Source organism: Bubalus kerabau, chromosome 23 (assembly GCF_029407905.1).
Source record: "Bubalus kerabau isolate K-KA32 ecotype Philippines breed swamp buffalo chromosome 23, PCC_UOA_SB_1v2, whole genome shotgun sequence".
Lineage (NCBI taxonomy): Eukaryota > Metazoa > Chordata > Mammalia > Artiodactyla > Bovidae > Bubalus > Bubalus kerabau.
Genome location: NC_073646.1, coordinates 2,387,446 through 2,406,874, shown reverse-complemented (window position 1 = coordinate 2,406,874; position 19,429 = coordinate 2,387,446). Strand labels below are relative to the sequence as shown.

The window sequence follows — 19,429 nt, the reverse complement described above, 5'->3', positions numbered from 1 at the left end:
CTTTTAGTATTTGGCCAACATGTGAACAACACAGACAGGATATTGAGTGCTGAGCAAATTCATAAAGCAAACACAGAACAGAGCCCAGGATTTGGACCCAGAGGAAGGAAAGCGTAGAGCTGCATGTGGAAGTTGGCTTTTCCCAAACACTCGTACTCTTAGCTTGGAGTAATTTGGACTCTGTTGTTGTTGTCTACTCATGTCCGACTTTCAGTTTATGCCTAACATAAACTGTGATGAACCTGGCCCATGATAGCCCTCCAGAGAGAGGGGCCCTTCCCTGTGTTGTCCCAGGAGTAACCCTCTGGTGGGGCAGGCTGGGGGGCAACTGTATTCTCCTCCCCAAAGGGACACCTGTGCTCCGAGTGCTGAAAAGCTTCTTCTTCCACTCTTCTTCCCTCAACACGTTCTCTTTGGTACAGCACAGGGCAGGCGTGCAGAGTGCAGAAAGGATGCATAGCATGGACCAGACACCAATGACAGGCACACCTTGGGGATATCATGGCTCAGTTCCATGCAAGAAAAAACAAGTGTTTTGGTTTCCTGGTGGCTCAGAGGGTAAAGCGTCTGCCTACAATGCAGGAGATGGGTTTGATCCCTGGGTCGGGAAGATCCCCTGGAGAAGGAAATGGCAACCCACTCCAGTACTCTTGCCTGGAAAATCCCATGGACGGAGAAGCCTGGTAGGCTACAGTCCCTGGGGTTGCAAAGAGTCGGACACGACTGAGCAACTTCACTTCAGCCTGGATGAAAATTAGAAATCCTAGCTGCTAGATCACCAAGGGCTAGAGGCTGGAAGCAAAGTTGCCCTGGTATTTGCCTTGTTTTTTCTATTTGCCTTGCCATGTTTGGTTTCCTAGTGCATATTTCTTGTTTAGTTGCTAAGTCGTGTCCAATCTTTGTGACCCTCTGGACTGTAACCCACCAGGCTCCTCTGTCCATGGGATTTCCCAGGCAAGAATACTAGAGTGGGTTACCATTTTCTTCTTCAGGAGATCTTCTTGATGCAGGGATCAAACCCGGGTCTCCTAAATTGCAGGTGAGCCACCAGACTGAGCCACCAAGGAAGCCACCACCCCATATATTTTTTTCAGATTCTTTCCCCTTATTGGCTGGTCTCATTTTAGATGGAGGAATGGAGAGCCAGACTAGTAATTGAGTTGTCAGTATTTCAGCTTCTGGGAAGGATGTGTAATCACTGGACCAACTTTACAAAAGTTATTTTGTTGAATAAATAAAAGGTGGTTTTGTAATTCATTAAAATAATTGTCATTCCCCCCCCCAGCGATTAGTACGTGTGAAGTTGATTGCTACAGGCTTTGCCTGTCACCCCTTTGTGACGTGCTCCTCAATGGCCTGACAGCTGGCATGCTCCAGGGAGGTGATGGGTGTGGCCTCACACCATTTTCTTTAGCCAGACACGCAAGCAATTTCAATGCTGACCTTTGTTCACTCACCCTCGACTTCTACATCAAGTGGTGAGGCTAGGCGTTCCCTGTCTTTGCTTCTGTTCATATCCATCCAAAGTGTATTGACAAGTCAATTCTATTGTTAAGAATGGAATTGCTATAAAAATGGAAGAGATGAATTCTTTATGTAACAAGGTGGGGGGTGTCCCAATTTCATTATTAACATCAAACAATTCCACTCTTTCAGGCTTGTGTTTCAAAGCAGCACGTCTTATGAAAAGCCTATTATGTCCTGGTGAAGTTGACTATACTTGCTTAATCTTAGGTAACTTTCAGCTAAAATTAATCTGCTAAAATATGAAAAAATGCAAATGAAAATTTAAAATTTTACTCCCCCAGTGAGGCTCAAATGAAAAATGCATACAAATTATTTTTAAAACTCTTTTCCCCCCCTTTAGAATAGACTAAGAATGCCAGGTCATTCTTTTGGAAAGATCAAGGTATGTGCTTGTTAAGACAAAGAGTGGAAAGGAATAAGAAAAAAATTTTTTAACTTTATTTAAGCAGTGGGAATGCAGGTACTTTATTTTTCTTTCTACCATTGTTTGGGAAATTAAAAAATAACAAAAGAGGGAATTGCCTGGAGGTCCAGTGTTTAGGACTTGGTGCTCTCATTGTTGGGGCTGGGGTTCAGTTGCTGGTGGGGGAACTAAAATCCTGGAAACAGAGAAACACAGCAAAAAAAAAAAAAGATGCAACATAAAACTATGTTTTGATAACAACATAAGACTTGTCCCTGATGTTGCACTTTTCTTTTACAGTACATGGCTGTGTAATAAGTACCAAAATTGTTTTTCCTTTTAAAGAAAGAATTTCAATAATTTAAGTAATGCTACAAGTGGACAGTAATTGGTGACAAATTTTAAGAATTTAGTTTTTGGATCTTAACTTATTTGCCCCTGATTTAGTACTCTTGTATGTGTAAGTCACTCAGTCACGTCGGACTCTTTGATCCCACGGACTGTCGCCCTCCAGGCTTCTCTGTCCATGGAATTCTCCAGGATACTGGAGTGGGTAGCTATTTCCTTCTCTAGGGGTCTTCCTCTTTCAACAAAAATTTATGTCATTAAACTAAAAAGATTTCCAAATGGTACTAACTAAAAAGCCCAGAGAATGTTTTGTCACGTTCACCAAAGCCCAATATTTAGCACATCAAATTATACATATAGTGTATATCTATATGTATGCATCTGAAATGATACAAATAGCATCATCAGGGTTTAGCCTTATCGATCTAGCAGCCTGGCCTTTCTTCACACTCCCCCAGCAGGTGACAAGTCTGCACCCAACACCCGCTCCTCTAGAAGCTTTATCAGCAACCATGCACCCTTCTTTCTTCCGTGCTCTCTTCTTTCACTGAGATCCAGAGTCACATGCCGCTTAAGAACTAACAGATCCCTGCTACACTCGATACATCTCTCCCCAGTCAGAACATCCTGCTAGCTCACAACTAGGCTGCTGAGTAGACACACGCAGGCTTTTCCAGATTTCCCCGGCTACACCTAGCACATGTTTGTAAGTGTGCGTTCAGCTGCTGCACTTTCTATAGCAACGTCTCCTGTATTTCTGCTGTTTCAGCAGAAAAGATCCCAAGCATCTTCCTGGACACCTGGTTTTTAGCAGCCCGGACTCCCGCTCGGGAGACTGGAGGACAGGGTCGGGCGCCCGGGAAAGCAAAGAAACGGGAACCACCCGCGGCCAGTCTCCCCGAGTCTCTCACTCCTCACTACCCAGACTGCAGAGGGGCTGCGACCCTCAAGGCGTAGGGAGCCGCAAGGCGGGGCTGAGGGCGGAGTCAGGGCGAGGTGCGGGGCGGGGCCAGGAGTGGGCGGAGTCAGCAGAGCTTGTGTTGGGCAGTCAGGGAGTGAGCGGAACCGGAGTTTGCTGAGGGGGGCGGGGCGGGGTCGAAGCTGAGGGCGGGGCAGAGTCAGAGCGTGGGTGGAGTCTGAGATCGGTGGGAGGGGCATGAGTGGAGTCGGATCTGGAGGCGGGATCAGAACTCGGGGGCTGGGCAGAGCCCAGGAGTGGGCGGAGTCTGAGATCGGCGGGGGCGGGGCCTGGGCTAACGGTCCAAGGGTGTCCTCCCGCGGCGACCGTCGAGCGCCGGGGCTGTGGGCAGAACGCGCTGTGGAGAAGAAGCCGAATTCCGACCGAGCGAGGGAGGCGTCTGGGCGTGGCCTGCGTGCGGCTGGCTGCTGTCCAAGAGCGAGAGCGTCTAGGCGAGCGCTCCCAGGAGCAGCTGGCGCGAACGCTGAGGTGAAGCCGGGTGGCGGCGGGCGGCGGGCCGTCGTCTGTTCCTGAGGGCAGGCCTCTGGGCCGCGCCGTCCGCGGTGGGAACGGTCTCCCTTCCTGGCTGCCCGCGGGCTCTGCGAGTGGCGGTCACCCCGGTGCCCTCGAGAGGTGGAAGCCGGCGGGTTGCGGTTAGGGGGACGCCCCGGGGTGCGAAGTGGGCAGCTGACGCCGGCTTCCAGTCCACACCCGCGGAGTCACAGTCACGTAGGAACACACGGACACGGGTGGAGTGTGCTCGTCCGCGTGGTGCGGCGAATGTAGACGCGCGGGTGTAATCGATGCGGGGGGGATAAGCGCGTTCTGAGGCACCTCAGTGCGTCACCCGCCCGCTCCCCCCACCCCCAGCCTGGCTGACGCGCGGCGGTTCTGTGGGGTTGACAGGTGTGTGCGGACACGTGCGCACGGGCACCGGCCCTGGAGGCCCCCACCCACGACTCACGCCCCGCTCCCCGCCACCTCAGGCGCCCTCTCCACAGTGTTCCCTGTTCTAGAATGTCCTAGATTTGGAATCTTCAGGTACATTTTAAAGCGTGGAGGGTTTAAAAGGGACGGTTTTTAATCTCTGACGTCCCTTCCTCCCTCTCTTTCGTTCTTTTTTTCAAAGCAGTGTTTGGTTAAAAAAAAAAAAAATTAAGACTACCTTGAAAGTTTACTAGCAAGTGCTTTTTTTGTCTCCATGCTGGTGAGTTCTCCAGAGATGGGCGGTTCCCCGTTTTCTTATGGCCAACCCAGAATATACAAAACTCGCTGAGTTCCCACTGAAGGAGTAAAAACTACCCTTTTGAATTGGATTTATAAAAATAATTGAATAGCTGTTCCCCTCTAGGCAAGGTGGCCAACTTTGTCAAAGTTTGTTTAAAAAAAAAAAAAAGTCTTTGGTTTGTGATGGAAGTTCGGGGGGATTTTCACGTACAGAAATAACCGCATAAGAGGATTTCTCTGTAGCAGCCCCAGCACAGGTCTGTAGAATAAACTAGAAGATTATATAGAACCATCAATGCCAGCTCTTTGGAAGCTCTGTTGATCTAGAATAGTAGGTTACAATTTGTACTTGTTTCTGTAATTTAAATGCTGGATATAAATGTAAAATTAGTTATTAACTAAAATTCTGTTTATCCAGAAAGTTAATTGTAGCAATATTATTCTCAAATTACAAATCAGGTTTCTTTTAGGACTTGCTCATTAATTTAGTCAACAAATAGCTAGCCTGAGGTGCTAGCCTAACTAGGCACTGTAGGACACAGTAAGGGCAAGGCAAGGCACAGCCCTGTCATCCTGAACCCCACCCTGTAATGAGGGAATTAAGAATGCTGAGAGAAGGAATAGAGGCTGGGGATACTTGAAGGAGGGTGATAAGATCTTCTCTTTGAGACCCCCAAAATGTTAAAGCTCTTGTCTTGGGAGGATCTGAGGGTGGGATTGGAGCGGATGCTCAAGGAAGACGGAACTGCGTGCCAAGGTCCCAGGTCCCATTTGTAGAGAGGAGAGCTGCTGAGTTATCTGGAGAGTGGTAATCAGCTGTGGGGGGGGTGGGGGTGGTGGGGGAGGGGGAGATGATGTGTATCTAGTGTCTGTAGTATAGGGCCAACCTCATAATAGTCACTCCACAACTATTACCTGTGCCTGCCACCAGGTCACCTTAACTGGACTAGTTCCTCCACCACCTTTCCCTTTCCCTTGTCAAGGAGCTGTGTCTGTGGTCTTCGGGCTATACACGTCTAGCTCCACACCATGCACTCTGTTTTTTTTTTTTTTTTTTTTTTTTTTGCTTCTCTCTGAGCCACCCCTCCTGTCCTGACTCAGTACCTGATACATGTCAGACACTCAACTCACATGTGTTGAATGAATAAACTATGTATAAGACTAGTAAATAGCAGTACTCTAGATGAGGAGTGACTGACCCTTGGGCTGAGGAGATGGCACTGGAGATGGAGAAACAGAGACTTTTAAAATATATTTGGAAAATAGAAGGGACAGCAGTTGCTGATGAATGGTGTAATCTCTGTATCACCATACTGGCCTCTTTATTTCACGTTAATTTTGTATTTCTCAAAAACCTAGAGAAGTAAGTTGTCATTTTCTTTTTGTAGACAGACACTAAAGTATATCACTTTATTTCACGTTAATTTTGTATTTCTCAAAAACCTAGAGAAGTAAGTTGTCATTTTCTTTTTGTAGACAGACACTAAAGTATATCACCATATATTTTGATTAACAGTAAGAAGTGAAGGAACTTCAAAGAGTTCATGTGATATTCCTCTAAGTAAATAACCACCAAGAGATGTTAAGGGCTAAAATTTTGGAGAACTCAGTATGTAGATGGATAGTATTTTAAAACAAAATCTGGCTACTGAATAGTTTGTCTTCTCTAACCTCAAGTGTCTAGCATTTGACAGGCTCTCAATAAATGTTGGCTGAGTGGATGGATGAATGAATGAATCTGTCAGGCTGGCAAGTATTTCAGAGACTGAAATTGCATAGTGATCAATTTCAACCAGATCAGACTCGGCTGAAGAATAAGTAGGACCTTAACACTGCTAAATTGTTTATTCTGGCTTGAATGCAGAAACTGCTACATTGGATAAGAATGAAAAGCAGTGTTCTCATCTGTCAAGAGCCTGTGGACATCTTGGCTCTTTTTATACACTATTTTGAATTCTCACAACAACCTTGTAGGATAGATTATCCATATTTTGTGGATGAGATTAAAGCTCAGTAATTCAAAACATTTGACCACAAACTAGTGGCGCTGGAATTCAAAATCATATTTGAGTAATTGTGCAGTCTTCTTGAAACTTATGCTATGCAATGTGTCCTGAAAGTACAGCCTGGAGATGAGGGCATTCACTGTTAAAGAGGCCACATAAAATGAAGTGAAATCAAGTAAATCTGCTAGTTTGGTGTAGCTGACAGCTGTTACTACACTAAAACCTTTTCTAGTGACTAAGTTGAGGGACAAGTCTCTGTTTCATTTATCTCATGTTTATTGAGTGCTTTTTATGTGCAAGATAGCATTGAAATGCACTCACAAATTGTGTGTAAGATGCTGCTTCTGCCCTGATGGAGCTTACTTACCATAGAGGGGAGGGTGAAGTACTGCCTAAACCCATACACAATGTAACTAAAAGCATGAGAGGTGGTTACAGTGTAGTTTTGCTATGTTTTTTTAAAAGTAGGCTTTATGGTAATAAATATTTAAATCTGCAATGTCCCATCCCTCATCTGAAATTCTAAATTTGTTCAAACATTGACTAATTTTTTTTTGCAAAGTGAAAGTTAAAAATTGAAACCTAACTATATCATTCATAACTTTAAAAGACCTTTTAAAAAATATACTTTTTACAGGTTGAATCTAACTTACATTTCGCTGTTGTAATATAAAAATTTCCTGGAACTTCCTTGGTGGTCCAGTGGCTAAGATTCTGAGCTCCCAATGCAGGGGCATGGATTTGATCCCTGGTCAGGGAACTAGATCCCACATGCCACAGCTAAGAGTTTGCATGCTGCAACTACAAATCCCATCTTCCACAACTATAGACTGAAGATTCCTCATGCCGCATTGAAGATCGGAGGACTTAATAAGCTGCAACTAAGAAATAGTGCAGCCAAATAAATAAAGTTTTCCCAAAGAATGAGTAGAATATCCCATACTTTCCTAAATAAATTCTTTTTTCAGTCTTGGAATTTTTCAAGCTTTATTTCAGTTGTTTAACTTATGCATCTAAATTATATTTTCTAAAATGCAGATAAAAGAATGGCCAACTCTATTGCATCAAAGAACTTTACTGCACTTTCAAATCTGCATCCAAATATGGCTAATCTGGTAAGTTTCAGCAGTGCAGTAGTTCATTTGTTCTCTGTTGAAGCTTTAGGTGGTGATATTACATTATGTCAACATTACTGATTCATTTCAACACATGCTTGTATAATTGACAAGTATACAGATACTCATTGCACTGGTGATTGTTAGATATTAAACACTCCTAAACCTCTTTGTATTTATGCCAGCTGAATGAAAATTCGTCTTTTTTTTTGTCTGCACATTAGGAGATTATAGATATGACTTAGTTCAGTTCAGTTCAGTCCCTCAATCGTGTCCGACTCTTTGCGACCCCATGAATCGCAGCACGCCAGGCCTCCCTGTCCATCACCAACTCCCAGAGTTCACTCAAACTCATGTCCATCGAGTCGGTGATCCCATCCAGCCATCTCATCCTCTGTCATCCCCTTCTCCTCCTGCCCCCAATCCCTCTCAGCATCAGAGTCTTTTCCAATGAGTCAACCAATGAGGTGGCCAAAGTATTGGAGTTTCAGCTTTAGCATCAGTCCTTCCAATGAACACCCAGGACTGATCTCCTTTAGCATGGACTGGTTGGATCTCCTTGCAGTCCAGGGGACTCTCAAGAGTCTTCTCCAACACCACAGTTCAAAAGCATCAATTCTTCAGTGTTCAGCTTTCTTCACAGTCCAACTCTCACATCCATACATGACCACTGGAAAAACCATAGCCTTGACTAGACGGACCTTTGTTGGCAAAGTAATGTCTCTGTTTTTGAATATGCTATCCAGGTTGGTCATCACTTTCCTTCCAAGGAGTAAGCGTCTTTTAATTTCATGGCTGCAATCACCATCTGCAGTGATTTTGGAGCCCCCAAAAATAAAGTCTGACACTATTTCCACTGTCTTGCTATCTATTTGCCATGAAGTGATGGGACCAGATGCCATGATCTTAGTTTTCTGAATGCTGAGTTTTAAGCCAACTTTTTTACTCTCCTCTTTCACTTTCATCAAGAGGCTTTTTAGTTCCTCTTCACTCTCTGCCATAAGGGTGGTGTCATCTGCATATCTGAGGTTATTGATATTTGTCCCGGCAATCTTGATTCCAGCTTGTGCTTCTTCCAGCCCAGCGTTTCTCATGATGTACTCTGCATATAAGTTAAATAAGCAGGGTGACAATATACAGCCTTGATGTACTCCTTTTCCTATTTGGAACCAGTCTGTTGTTCCATGTCCAGTTCTAACTGTTGCTTCCTGACCTGCATATAGATTTCTCAAGAGACAGGTCAGGTGGTCTGGTATTCCCATCACTTCCAGAATTTTCCACAGTTTATTGTGATCCACACAGTCAAAGGCTTTGGCATAGTCAATAAAGCAGAAATAGATGTTTTTCTGGAACTCTCTTGCTTTGTCCATGATCCTGCAGATGTTGGCAATTTCATCTCTGGTTCCTCTGCTTTTTCTAAAACCAGCTTGAACATCTGGAATTTCATGGTTCATGTATTGCTGAAGCCTGGCTTGGAGGATTTTGAGCATTATTTTACTAGCGTGTGAGATGAGTGCAATTGTGCGGTAGTTTGAGCATTCTTTGGCATTGCCTTTCTTTGGGATTGGAACAAAAATAGACCTTTTCCAGTCCTGTGGCCACTGCAGATATGACTAGTAATTGTTAAAAATTATTGGAAGTTTATTTGTATTATTTTAATTAAATATAGCAAAAAGTTGGATACGACTTCATGACTAAACGACAACAAATTAAATATTTAATATGCACTCAAATTTAACATTGCAAGGTTATTGTTACCATCTTTCTAAATTCCATATATATGTGTTAGTATACTGTATTGGTGTTTTTCTTTCTGGCTTACTTCAGTCTGTATAATAGGCTCCAGTTTCATCCACCTCATTAGAACTGCTTCAAATGTATTCTTTTTAATGGCTGAGTAATACTCCATTGTGTATATGTACCATAGCTTTCTTATCCATTCATCTGCTGATGGACATCTAGGTTGCTTCCATGTCCTGACTATTATAAACAGTGCTGTGATGAACATTGGGGTACACGTGTCTCTTTCTATTCTGGTTTCCTCAGAAAGACGGTAACTATTAACCCTGTATACGAGACAGCAAAAGAGATACTGATGTATAGAACAGTCTTTTGGACTCTGTGGGAGAGGGAGAGGGTGGGATGATTTGGGAGAATAGCATTGAAACATGTATAATATCATATATGAAACTAGTTGCCAGTCCAGGTTCGATGCACGATACTGGATGCTTGGGGCTGGTGCACTGGGATGACCCAGAGGAATGGTATGGGGAGGGAGGAGGGAGGAGGGTTCAGGATGGGGAACACATGTATACCTGTGGTGGATTCATTTTGATATATGGCAAAACCAATACAATATTGTAAAGTTAAAAAATTAAATTACATTAAATTAAATTAAAAAAAATTTAGCATTGCAAAATTAAAGCATTTTTGTTAAGCAGCATCTATTGTCCAATCAAATTGTCCATGTTATATGCTGAAATACTTGTTATTATGTTGCTTTTGTGACAAAGGTACACAAATGATGTGTTTCTGAAATCATTGTGTGAAAATTTATTTTGGTGAGAAAGGTTGTGGGGGCACCAGTCATTTCAAATTTGCCAAGATTGTTATTTATTTGAAAGAAATCTAGATGGAATCATATCATAAAGTGAAGAGCTTACTATAAAGCACTTATCATACTCCCTTATCTTTCCTACCCCCAGCACTCTGCTGTTTACATTTGGAATGTGCAAATCAGATTTCTTAAAATGAGATAAATTACATATAACTCTCATAGAAGGCACTGGCAACCCACTTCAGTACTCTTGCCTGGAAAATCCCATGGACAGAGGAGACTGGTAGGCTGCAGTCCATGGGGTCGCTAAGAGTCAGACACGACTGAGCGACTTCACTTTCATTTTTCACTTTCATGCATGAGAAGGCACTGGCAGCCCACTCCAGTACTCTTGCCTAGAACATCCCATGAACAGGAGAGCCTGGTGGGCTGCCATCTATGGGGTCGCACAGAGTCGGACACGACTGAAGCGACTTAGCAGCAGCAGCAGCACATATAACTTTAATAGTTTGCAATTTAAACTTTATTAATGTTAAAAAAAAATCGGAGAAGGCAATGGCACCCCACTCTAGTACTCTTGCCTGGAAAATCCCATCGACGGAGGAACCTGGTAGGCTGCAGTCCATGGGGTCGCTGAGGGTCGGACATGACTGAGCGACTTCACTTTTACTTTTCACTTTCATGCATTGGAGAAGGAAATGGCAACCCACTCCAGTGTTATTGCCTGGAGAATCCCAGGGACGGGGGAGCCTGGTGGGCTCCCGTCTTTGGGGTCGCACAGAGTTGGACACGACTGAAGTGACTTAGCAATGTTAAAAATAATTATCGCTGTTACAGTTTGTCTTGAAAGGTAAACTCTTTGCTAATTGCCTCTTCGTTAGAAAATTTTACTCAATATTCTCATTAGTTGTTTTCCTAACAAAATTCAGTGAGAGCTGCAGCATATGGAATTAAAAAAAATAATAACAGTGTGTCTAAATGTAATAAGACTAGCTAATAGCTCAGCTAGGATGTGGTAGTCTTAAAAGATTGCATGTATTTTAAATTGAACAGATTATTGCAAGGTTAAAGTCAGTTGCTAGAATTATGTTACATAAGTTCATCCTTTCAGAAAAAGGTAGTTATTTTTATTTTTTAAAGTATTTAAAAATATTTAATTTTTCTTTATTAGTCACTATAGAGAACATTAAAAATATTAAAGACATGGTAATACCTTTAAGGTTTAAGATCTAGGACTTTAGAGCTTAGATTTATTAGCAGTGATATGCAAGTTTTGTTACAATCTAATATATGTTACTGTCCAGCATGTTTGCATTAAGAAGCTAAGCAATTCTATGTGGATTGTTAGAAAACCGTATATAAAAGAAAGCTTTGAAGAGCATGGCAAATTAAATTGCATTATACATGTGCTTTGAATGAATTCAGTAAGAATTGATAGCATAGGGCAGTTACTGTGCTCCACCTAGTGATTGAAAATAAAGTAGAAACATACTAAGTATTAAATGATTATATTTGTAATAGCAGTTAACTGTCTTATTACTTTGTACTATTTCTTGTAGAATGAACATTTATGAAGTTCTTTTAGATGTTTGTCTGGAATAAATACATTTAAATGGTTCCTAGTCAAAAATGTTTGTTAGAACCAGTAAAATATAACAAGTCCATGAAATTAAATTTACCATCTCCATCTGTGTTTAATATTCGTCTTCTATAACCCTTTTGTTTTTCAGAAAATAATCGGCATAGTTATTGGAAAAACAGATGTCAAAGGCTTTCCAGACAGAAAAAGCTGAGTTCTATTTAACTCTTTGCTTCACTTTTCATCAACTGTGGCTTATGACTACAACAAAGTATATTTAAGTGATTAAATTTCTCATGCCTGTTTAACTCCCTAAGAGCAATGGCCATGTTCTCTATTGCATGGTAAAGTACTTGATTTAAGGCCACATGTGTGAGGGCATTAAAATCATTTTAATGGTTTTATTTGATATTTCTAAAGCATAACTTTAAAAGCTGTGTATACAGTATTAAAATAGCTAGTTAAATTGGTCAGCTCATTAATGTGTATCAACGTGTATTTTCTGAGCTCCTCCATTGTGCAAAACCCAGTGTAAAGACTGGAGAAAGAAGTTGGTCTCTATCATCCTCAGATATCAGAGCATCTGAGAGGATGGACGTGGAGCCTGATTGACAGGGCTCACCCCCGAGTCTGTCCTGTGTAGAGCCACAGAATCAGGGTAAACAAAGCTGGGATGAGACTTACATGAGCTTGTATATGTAAGAGTGTGTAACATAGACTAGGAACTCCATGTAAACTGTCAGTATCAGATACAAGCACACAGGTAAGTCTCATAGAAAACAGAAAGTGGTAGGAGGAAGGTTTTCCAGCATGGATGTCAAGACAGTGTTGAGGGAGGGAAGTATGCAGCAGTATCTGTGTATTTATTCAAAGAACTAAATGATTCAGGGGAAAAAAATCATCTTTCATATGTGGGAAATACAGTTAAGTCTGGCTTTAGTGGTCCTTATTTAGTTGTTTGTGCAACAGTTTTAGGACTATGGAAACATAATCCAAGACTAAAATCAGATTTTTAAAATCAACTGACCTTCAGGGACTTCCCCAGCTGTTCCCAGTTGTCCAATGGTTAAGACTTCGAGCTCCCAAAGCAGGGGGCCCGTGTTTGATCTCTAGTCAAGGACCTGGGTCCCACATGCTGTGAGGAAGACTGAGACCCCGCGTGCCGCAACAGAGACCAAAACAAATGAGTAAAATCAGCCGATCTTCAAACTTTTATAGTTTACATATGCAGATACAATATAGAATGCCAAAAGTAGCAATACACTATTTCTAGCTTCTTAAGTGTCAGTGCTTTTTATTAAAGGGTATGGTATAAATCCTTTGATACAGCTTGAGGGAATCAGAGCTCTAGTCAGCCAGCCAGTAATTTTGACAGAAGACTATTTTGTTTGAATCACCTGAGTAATTGTGGCTATGTTAATTGACTTATGGTATAGTGACAGGTCAGAGAAGGCGATGGCACCCCACTCCAGTACTCTTGCCTGGAAAATCCCATCGACGGAGGAACCTGGTAGGCTGCAGTCCATGGGGTCGCTAAGAGTCGGACATGACTGAACAACTTCACTTTCACTTTTTGCTTTCATGCATTGGAGAAGGAAATGGCAACCCACTCCAGCGTTCTTGCCTGGAGAATCCCAGGGACGGGGGAGCCTGGTGGGCTGCCGTCTATGGGGTCACACAGAGTCGGACACGACTGAAGCGACTTAACAGCAGCAGCAGCAGCATAGTGACAGGTGGGCTTCCCTGGTGGCTCAGTGGTAAAGAATCCATCTGCAATGCAGTAGACCTGGGTTCAATCCCTGGGTCAGAAAGATCCCCTGAAGAAGGGAATGGCTACCCACTCCAGTATTCTTGCCTGGAGAATTCCAGGGACAGAGGAACCTGGCAGGTTACAGTCCATAGGGTTGCAGAGAGTCAGACACGACTGAGTGAGCATTACACACATATATACCATATTAAAAGGAAGATTTCTTTTTTATTTAAATTTTAATATCTTTATCTATTTCATTTTTGGCTGTGCTGGGTCTTTATTGCTGTGCACAGGCTTTCTCCAGTTGTGGTGAGCAGGGGCTACTCTTTGCTTTCTCTAGTTGCTGTTCTCGGGCTTCTCATCGCTGTGTCTTCTCTTGTTGCCAGGCACAAGCTCTAGGGAGTGGGACTTCAGTGGTTGCAGCAGGTGGGCTCAGTAGTTGTGGCACCAGGCTTAGTTGCCATGAGACATCTGGGATCTTCTTGGACCAGGGATTGAACCCATGTTCCCTGCATTGGCAGGTGGATTCTTTACCACTGAGCCACCAAGGAAGGCCCCTATTTGTATTCTTTATGACGATAGTCATTCTGACAGGTGTGAGGGAATAGCTCATTGTGGTTTTAATTTATATTTTCCTGATAATTAGTGATGTTGAGCATCTTTTAATGTGCCTGTTGGCCATCTGCATTTCCTCTTTGGAAAAAATGCCTATTCAGTTCTTCCTATTTTTTAAATTGGGTTGTTAGGGTTTTTTTATGTTGAGTTGTATGAGCTGAAGATTTATGTTGGATGTTAATCCCTGTTGGTCATATCATTTGCAAATAATTTTTCCCATTCAGTAGGTTATCTTTTCCTTTGCTGTGCAAAAGCATTAAGTTTAATTAGTTTCCAGTTGTTTATTTTTGCTTTTACTGCCTTTGTTTTAGGAATGGATCCAATAAAGTATTGCTATAATTTATGTCAAAGTATGTTCTGCCTATGTTTTTCTCTAGGAGTTTCATGATATCTGGTCTTACATTTAGGTCTTTAATCCATTTTGCGTTTATTTTTGTATATGGTATTAGAGAATGTTCTAATTTCACTCTTCTACATGTAACTGTTCAGTTTTCCCAGCACTACTTATTGAAGAAACTATTTTTGCCATTGTATATTCTTGCCTCCTTTGTTGTAGACTAATTGACTATAATTGTGTGGGTTTGTTTCCAGGCTTTCTGTCCTATTTCACTGATCTGTGTGTCTGTTTCTGTGTCAGTAGCATGCTGTTTGTATTTCTTTAAAAATTTTTTTAAATTTATTAATTGAAGGAAAATTGCTTTACAATATTATGTTTATTTCTCCCGTACAACAGTGTGAATCAGCCATAGTTATACATACATTCCCTCCTTCTTGAGCTTCCTTCCCCTCCCCCAATCTCACCCCTCTAGGTCATCACAGAGCACCAGGCTGGGCTCTCTGTGTAAATAGCAGCTTCTCACCTGCTACCTGTTTTCCACATGATAGTGTATGTATGTCAAGGCCACTTTCTCTGTTCGTCCCACACTCTTCCCCCACTGTGTCCACACGTCCGTTCTCTACATCTATGTCTTCCCTGCAAATGGGATAAGCAATGCCACTTTTCTAGATTCCATACATATATGTTAATATACAATATTTGTTTTTCTCTTTCAAACTTACTTCACTCTGTTTAATAGGCTCTAGGTTCACCCACTCAGATCAGAGATCAGATCAGTTGCTCAGTTGTGTCCGACTCTTTGCGACCCCATGAATTGCAGCACGCCAGGCCTCCCTGTCCATCACCAACTCCCGGAGTTCACTGAGATTCACGTCCATTGAGTCAGCAATGCCATCCAGCCATCTCATCCTCTGTCGTCCCCTTCTCCTCCTGCCCCCAATCTCTCCCAGCGTTGGAGTCTTTTCCAATGAGTCAACTCTTCGCATGAGGTGGCCAAAGTACTGGAGTTTCAGCTTTAGCATCATTCCTTCCAAAGAAATCCCAGGGCTGATCTCCTTCAGAATGGACTGGTTGGATCTCCTTGCAGTCCAAGGGACTCTCAAGAGTCTTCTCCAACACCACAGTTCAAAAGCATCAATTCTTCGGCGCTTAGCCTTCTTCACAGTCCAACTCTCACATCCATACATGACCACAGGAAAAACCATAGCCTTGACGAGATGAACCTTTGTTGGCAAAGTAATGTTTCTGCTTTTGAATATGCTATCTAGGTTGGTCATAACTTTCCTTCCAAGGAGTAAGCGTCTTTTAATTTCATGGCTGCAGTCACCATCTGTAGTGACTAGAACTGACTAAAATTCATTATTTTTATGGCTGATTCTACACACGGACGGGATTCTTTGGTGGCTCAAATGGTAAAGAATTTACCTGCAATGTGGGAGACCTGGGTTCAGTCCCAGGGTTGGAAAGATCCCCTGGAGAAGGGAATGACAACCCTTCTCCATTATTTTTGTATTTTGTATCTCCAGTATTTTTGCCTGGAGAATTCCATGGACAGAGGAGCCTGGCGGGCTATAGTCCATGGGGTCCCCAAAAGTTGGACACGACTGAACAACTAACACTTTGAACACACTACACTACATATATAATCAGTCTGATTTTGGTGTTGACCATCTGATGATGCCCATCAGATGGTCAACACCAAAATCAGACTGATTATATATGTACCACATCTTCTTTATCCATTCATTGTATTACTTTTTTAATTAGCAAAAACAATAAAGAAATTTATTTTGGAATTTATTCTGGAAAAAAGTGCTTGCTGACCCCTAGTGGTATCTTTTAGTTAGCACACATTTATTTGTTTTGAAATAATTTAGATTTAACTTAGGTTAAAACAACAGTAAGAGAGAAATGGAGAATGTAAGCTAATATCAGGATGGTTCAAACCTACATGTTATTTCCCTCTGAATATAGAGGTAACTAGGGAAAGGGAACAAAGAGGTCACAGTGAGGTGAATTATCTACCTTGGCAGCTTTGCAATTCTTAAAGCATAACTTGTAGAATTTATATCTGAAATAATTTTTTATACCATGTGTTTGAGTGTTTTAGAATCATAATAATCACCTTTGTTTAAAATTAAAACTTTTCATCTGAAAAATAAAAGCCTTGGTTTTCCCTTAGATATTGGATCAGAAAGGTACACTTTTAGTTTCACCATTCGTGATTCAACAACCCATTTTGTAAATGCAACATCTTGGGGCAGTGAAGATTACATCAGATCACTTTCTGACAGCTTTAGGGTCGGTGAGTGTGGTAAGTTGGCACTGATTCTTAAACTGTTTCTCTTACAGTATTAGTCCCGTGATATATTTGTGGTAACTACACTGAGGGCATCGGAATGAAATAAGACACAATTCTTATTCTCAAGAATCTTATCAGAAAAAGTCAAGTGTTAAGAGTATAACAAGGCATTCAGCATTTAGTTGAAACATACAAACAGAATAATCACATACTTTTACTAGGAGCTCTATGATCTTTGGTTTATTTCTATTTCACTTTGCATCAGTCCCTCTTGTGACTGTAATCGTATATCATTTTGTAAACATATAATAGAACTGCTAAGTAGACTTTGATAAAAGATGACATGAATTTTTGATGGAATTTTAATAAATTTTTAGTCTAAAATAGCAAATCTTCATATCCTCTACCTACCCCAGTATCTCTGTGATAGTACAGTATAGTATATTCAAAAGAACAAGACTTTGGAAACAGGTAGCTCTGGATTCAAATCCAAATACTAACACTTATTTACATAGTGGCTTTGAGAAAATTTCATAATCTTGTTGAGCCTCAACTATAAATTAATACCCAGTAGATTCTTATCAATCTTAAATGAGACAGTGTGCCTGGTGTAGAACTTAGTCACTCAATAGATAACAGCTCTAGCCTCATACAATAAACAAGAAAGCAGTATACCAGCTCTCTTTCATGGTAGAAAAAAGAAGAGAAAGAGTAACACAGACAATTAAACTATTCCTGTCTAATCCTGCAATATCTAGCAGCCTATTACCCATACTGGTTACTCAGCACCCAGTCATACTATTAACTTTCAGGGTTATATAGTATTTTGCTAACTGAATAATAAGGTAATTGGACATATGGCCTGTGAAGGCAGAAAACTCTAGAGACATCTCAGGGCCCAGGACAAGCAGAAGCATCTGTGGATGCATGCCAGAACAACACTAACATAGACCTGAAGATGTATTCAATAGTAATCTGCGTTCCACACTGATGCTTGTTGTCAGGACGAGTGAGATGAGGGATCGTAAGGATGTAAATCTGACGATGCTTATAAAAGTAAATAAGAGTTTGGTGTGGCTGAGTAAAAAGATTATAGATTTTTGAATCAAAACAATTCTAACTCTACTACTTTCTTGATATAACACCTCAAGAAAATTATTTTTTTTAATTTTATTTTATTTTTAAACTTTACATAATTGTATTAGTTTTGCCAAATATCAAAATGAATCCGCCACAGGTATACATGTGTTCCCCATCCTAAACCCTCCTCCCTCCTCCCTCCCCAAAGAAAATTATTTAACCTCTGTGAACTTCAATTTCTTCATGTGGAAAAAGGGATAATAAAGGGATGGTTGTGTGAGGAATTAACAAAATGCAGCACAAAATGTCTAACATAGACCCATAGGAAATGGAAACCCAAAAATATTAAGTCATAAAGCTGATAAATTGTAGGTTTCAAATCAGGACCCAGATTTTGCGCTGCTCTTTCTAACTACCACTATTGTTTTTGAGAACAACTGTGAATTGGGTGAAGATCAATTTAAGTGTTCATTTTATAGCAGGGTATGTTGTAACCACATCAAATGTTCTGTATAACTAATCAACAAAGTAATATTTTTTAACAAAATAATATTAATGCAGGTCAAATGTCAGAATTTAAACACAAAGTATAAGAAGTATCATCTGAGATCAAATTGATTGGTCATACACTAGGATTCCATTGCTCACAGCAAAACAAGAAAAAAATTGTGAAGGATATTAACAGCAACTCAAAATTAGAAATAATATTGTAATGTTCATTGTTATGTACACTTGTTTTTTAAATTTATCCTGTTACTTTTTTGGTAATAGCATCATATTTTCCCCTCTGTTATAGTGATAATTGAGAATCCTCTGATCCAAACAAAGGATTTAGAAAGAGAAGAAAAGTTCAGTCCTGCAACTCCTAGGTAAATCTAGCACAGAGGTCAACAACCTTTGTGCCAGAATGATTATTACTAATAGGTTTGTGTATGTCAGATTAGCCAGGAGTGGTGTAGGGGCTTCCCTAGTGGCTTAGATGGTAAAGAATCTGCCTACAATGTGTGGGTTCTGTCCCTGGGTCAGGAGGATCCCCTGGTGAAGGCAATGGCTACCCACTCCAGTATTCTTGCCTGGATAATTCCATGGACAGAGAAGCCTGGCAGGCTACAGTCCATGGGGTCGTAAAGAGTCGGACACGACCCAGTGACTAACACTTTCACTTTTTTCACTTACTAAAGTTGTGTGTACTTTAGGTTGAAAATTCAGAGTTTAATTCTGCCACACAGTATTTATCTTTGATTATGAAATAATTTACCTTGACATAGGATCACATTAAAGATGACTTTATTTTTAATACTTTGATTCTCATTCTTCCCTGGTGGCTCACATGGTAGAGTCTGCCTGCAATGCAGGAGACCTGAGTTTGATCCCTGGGTCAGGAAGATCTCCTGGAGAAGGAAATGGCTACCTACCCCAATATTCTTGCCTAGAGAATCCCATGGACAAAAGAGCCTGGTGAGCCCCAGTCCATGGGGTTGCAAAGAGTCAGACATGACTGAGCAACTAACACTTCACTTCTCATTCTTAGATTTACAGAAATTTGACTCTAGTCACATTAAACCTGAAAAATGAAAAGATAAATCTTAGAAGTCATATATCCATTTTACATCTCAGTTTATGAC

The 19,429-nt window shown here is 41.3% G+C and overlaps 1 protein-coding gene across 5 annotated transcripts in view; it reads left to right on the top strand.

Moving 5' to 3' along the window:
* Positions 1-3,477: 3,477 nt before the first annotated feature.
* Positions 3,478-19,429, top strand: part of MEIOB (meiosis specific with OB-fold) — a 43,755-nt gene continuing 27,803 nt past the window's right edge. For 4 of the 5 annotated variants that reach the window (XR_008707613.1, XR_008707612.1, XR_008707610.1 and 1 more), the window contains exons 1-5: positions 3,478-3,725; positions 7,508-7,584; positions 11,872-11,929; positions 16,605-16,736; positions 18,601-18,673. Coding sequence is in view for 1 of the 5 variants with exons in the window: in XM_055562171.1 (XP_055418146.1) it covers positions 7,516-7,584; positions 11,872-11,929; positions 16,605-16,736; positions 18,601-18,673 (332 nt within the window). In the remaining 4 variants the exon portion in view is untranslated. Of the gene's footprint in view, positions 3,726-3,764; positions 4,278-7,507; positions 7,585-11,871; positions 11,930-16,604; positions 16,737-18,600; positions 18,674-19,429 lie in introns of those variants that run through there. The other variant, XR_008707611.1, reaches the window with a different exon arrangement.